The 4,106-nt window shown below is 41.8% G+C and overlaps 1 protein-coding gene across 1 annotated transcript in view; it reads right to left on the reverse strand.

Moving 5' to 3' along the window:
- The window catches only part of LOC102756354 (putative protein ZNF720), a 6,020-nt gene extending 2,988 nt beyond the window's left edge, over nucleotides 1–3,032 (reverse strand). Inside the window, exons 1-3 of the mRNA XM_015559427.1 lie at nucleotides 3,015–3,032; nucleotides 1,278–1,404; nucleotides 560–649 (exon numbers count right to left, since the gene is read on the reverse strand). Coding sequence (XP_015414913.1) covers nucleotides 560–649; nucleotides 1,278–1,404; nucleotides 3,015–3,032 — 235 coding nt within the window. The remainder of the gene's footprint in view (nucleotides 1–559; nucleotides 650–1,277; nucleotides 1,405–3,014) is intronic.
- Between the last annotated feature and the right edge of the window lie 1,074 nt (nucleotides 3,033–4,106).

Raw genomic sequence — 4,106 nt, forward strand, 5'->3', positions numbered from 1 at the left:
GCAGACAGAAAGTATAAGAAAGAACCAAACAGATATTGGAAACTGAAGAATATAGTTAGTACCTGAATTGAAATATACAATAGAAACATCAGCAAAAGACTTGATCAAGCAAAAGGAAGAATAAGACAACTTGGACTTACCCACAGTGTTCCTGGAATGTGGGAACCAAATTCCAGTATCTCAACCACTTCCCTCCCAAATTACTTACATGGGGCAGAAAACAGAACTTTAAAACTAGTTTAACATAAAATTCATCAGCAACGTGTACAGACTTCCCCAGGTTCACCAAGAAATCCAATAGTACCCAGGTCATGCCACCCTTACACTGTTACCAAAGGACTTTGGCTCTCACTGCAAATGTGATGGAAGCAGAAAGAGAATCCTTAGATGATGTTGGATAGTAAGTGTTGGAGAGGATCTGTCCCTCTAAGACAGAAACAGAAATAAACGTGACCTTCTCAAAAATTAGTTCCATTGAAGCAGATGTTTCCAAACAATTATACAACATCTGATTTTGGGCCTCTCACCTGGATCATCTGTTTCCTTGATTCCCACCTACCTGGCAGGATGGGTATTGTCTTTTTCCCCTTCAACTCCCAGGGCTCGTTCATGTATTTCAAAAAGGTGAGTAGGTCTGGTTTAGACACACCTGTTTATTAGAAAAAGAAACATGGGCCATAGCCAGTTTGGCTCATTGTGAAGAGTGTCAGCCTGAGGACTGAAGGGTCCCTGGTTTGATTCCAGTGAAGTGCACATGCCTGGGATGCAGGCTTGATCCCGAAAAGGGATGTGCAAGAGGCAGCCAATCAATGATTCTCTCTCATCATTAATATTTCTACCTCTCTCTCCCTCTCCCTCTCTGAAATCAAATAAAAATATATTAAAAACAACAACAACAACCAAAAACTTACAAAAAAAAGAAACATGGGTTCAATGCAGAATCTCCAATTTCCAATCCAGCTCTGTGCTCAACTAAGAAGATAGGACATTGTAGAATACCAGAATATCATAAAAAATTATATCCCAAAATATTGTTTTCTGACAGAACCTTTAATTATACTGAAGACAACATTTAAAGTTTTCAAATCTTGGGTTCCACTTCCAAATACATCAGGAAGCCTTTTTGTTCTGCATCAGCAAAACCACAATTGCTTTCCTTAATAACATGGATCTGAAACTCTATCATAAAAAGCAGAAGCTACAAGCAGACACTGTACTAATGAAGAAAACAATACCCTGCAGGTGGAGGAGAAATTCTGGAAGGAAGTGGTCCTCACCCAGGAATACCAGGTTCCTGTAGTTCTGTAACATCACGTCCCTGAACAGTTTCCGCTGAGCTGGGTCCAGGCACGCCCACTCCTCCTGAGAGAATTCTATGGCCACATCACTGAAGGTCAACTGCCCCTGAAATTAAAAGAAAAGCATTAATCAATTGACCATGGGCAGAGGTCATAAGGTCACTCAAAATGAAGTTAATAGAACCAGTTTAGGCTTAGGACAGTATCTTGAGTTATCCAACAGCATCACTTTGACATTAATATTCTCTAATGTATTTTTAGAAAGGAAGATGGCATATGATCCACAAAACCACAGAAGTTTTACTTTTTTGAAAGATAAATTTTAAAAAAACAGGCATCAACACAAGCATATCCATTTTTTAGTGCTATGTTTGAATCACAGAGGATCAACTGTACATATTTCTTAGCTGGAGAAGTCATTCTGAGTGAGCACAGTGTAGTACTTTTAAAATTTTAATGAGTTCTGGGGGGGCCTGAATTTCCATATGTTTAACTAGCTCACTTATAACTATGGATACCAATGTGCTGGTACATGTGCTGTACCTTTGGATACTACAGAAGAAAACACAGGAAAAAATTCATATACAAGATTTTGACTGAACAATTTTATGGAATTTACAAGTGTCATAGAATAGTACGCCTATCAACCACAGTTGTTTTAACAGTTATTTATATATTAACTAGAGGTCCGGTGCACAAAAATTTGTGCACTCGGGGGAGGGGGGGTCCCTCAGCCCGGCCTGTGCCCTCTCGCAGTCTGGGACCCCTCAGGGGATGACCACCTGCTGGCTTAGGCCTGTTCCCCAGGGGAGTGGGACTAAGATGGCAATCAGACATCCCTCTGGCAGCCCGGCAGCCCTTGGGGAATGTCCACTTGCCAGCGGGGAGCAGGCCTAAACTGCAGTCGGACATCCTTAGTGCTGTTGAGGAAGCAGGAGAGGCTCCAACCACTACCGCTGTGCTGGCAGCCATCAGCCTGGCTTGTGGCTGAGCAGAGCTCCTCCCATGTGAGAGCGCCCTGACCACCAGAAGGCAGCTCCTGCATTGAGCGTCTGCCCCCTGGTGCTCAGTGTGTGTCATAGTGACCAGTCATTCCCAGTGCTTTTGCTGTTAGGATCAGTGTGCATATTACCCTTTTACTATATAGGATAGAGGCCTGGTGCATGGGTGGGGGCCGGCTGGTTTACCCTGAAGGGTGTCCCACATCAGGGTGGGGGTCCCGCTTGGGTGCCTGGCCAGCCTGGATGAGGGGATGATGGCTGTTTGCAGCTGGTCACACCCCCTTCAGGGTGGGGGTCCCCACTGGGTTACCTTGCGAGTCTGGTTGAGGGGCTGAGGGCCGTTTTCAGGCTGGTGGGTGACTGAAGCTCCCAACCTCTCCTTTTTTTCTTTTTTTTTTTTATTCTGGGATTTATTTACCTTCTATGGCTGTTACTGGAGCTGAAAGCCAGCTTTAGCGCTGAGGCTCGGCTCCAGCTCTGAGACCTTGGCTGCTGAAAGCAGATATCTGGGTTTGTTTGGCTTCTATAATTGAAACACTGTTGCAGCTCCAGCTCTGAGGCCCGGCTCGATCAAAGCAGGTTTCTGGGGTTTGTTTAGCTTCTATAATTGCAACATTGTTGCGTAGAGTGCAGCTCAGAGGCCAGCAGCAGCAGGCAGGGAACCTTGGCTTCCTCCATCACTGGAGCAAGCAAGCCTCCTGTTTGCTTCCGCTGCCTGGATGCCGGCCGCCATCTTGGTTGGCAGTTAATTTGTATATCGCCCTGATTAGACCATGGGAAGCGTGTTGGAAGTACGGTTAATTACCATGTTTGTCTGTTATTAGATAGGATAATTAATAAATCTCAAAAGTATTCAAAAAACAATAACATTATTGTTCATTTTTTAAAATGTTTTTATTGATTTTTAGAGAGAGAGAAAGGGGGAAGGACAAAGAAACAGAAATGTCGATGGGATAGAATCACTAGTAAATGGACTCCTGCACACCCGCTACCAAGGACTGAGCACTGAACCTGCGCATGTACCCTAACAGGGAATTGAACCAGTGCTTTCTCAGTGCATGGGTCAACGCTCAACCAAGTGAGCCATGACTATTCATCCTTTTTTATGAAAATATTTTGTAAAAGAGCCATAACACGGTAGAGCCTGGGTGTTATTCCAAACTTTACCTCGAATTTGACAAAAAGACCACAGACCAGTGCACAGACACAACCCTTATGAATATACACAGCTGTTGTAACTGTAAAGTATAGAAATAAGAAGGTAAGAAATAAGAAGAGGTCAAATAATGTTAACATTTTCTGCAAAGAGGCAGACATAAAAATGGAAACTATGTACAAATTAAATGTGACACAAAATAAAATGTTCATGTCAGTAAAATTATCCTGCAATAAAATCAACATTAATGTCAACGTATCAATGTCACAAATCTCTTTGTGAATGACTGTCTTTGTATTCTATAAACACAAAAGGGAGGTAAACACACCATGATAAAAAATATTAGTACTATTATTTCTTAGCCTTTTATTTTTTTGATAAAATTTATCTTGGGTGCTGATCTGTATTTTATAATTTTAACACACTTGAACATCCATTACTATGATGCTTGTAAACATTTTTGAAAATACAAAGCACTGATAAAGAAGAGTGTATCTGTGATAAGTCGATGAAATACAATAAAAATTTACAGGCCTGGGGCAAAGCAAATATCTCCAGTGAACAACAACAAAGCAACCTATAAATAAACAAAACTGAAAAGCCATCAAAGTTTCTAGAAGAAATGTGATTGTTTATGCATAAATCTCAAAA

The sequence above is a fragment of the Myotis davidii genome, unplaced genomic scaffold (assembly GCF_000327345.1).
Source record: "Myotis davidii unplaced genomic scaffold, ASM32734v1 scaffold354, whole genome shotgun sequence".
NCBI classification, from domain to species: Eukaryota; Metazoa; Chordata; class Mammalia; order Chiroptera; family Vespertilionidae; genus Myotis; species Myotis davidii.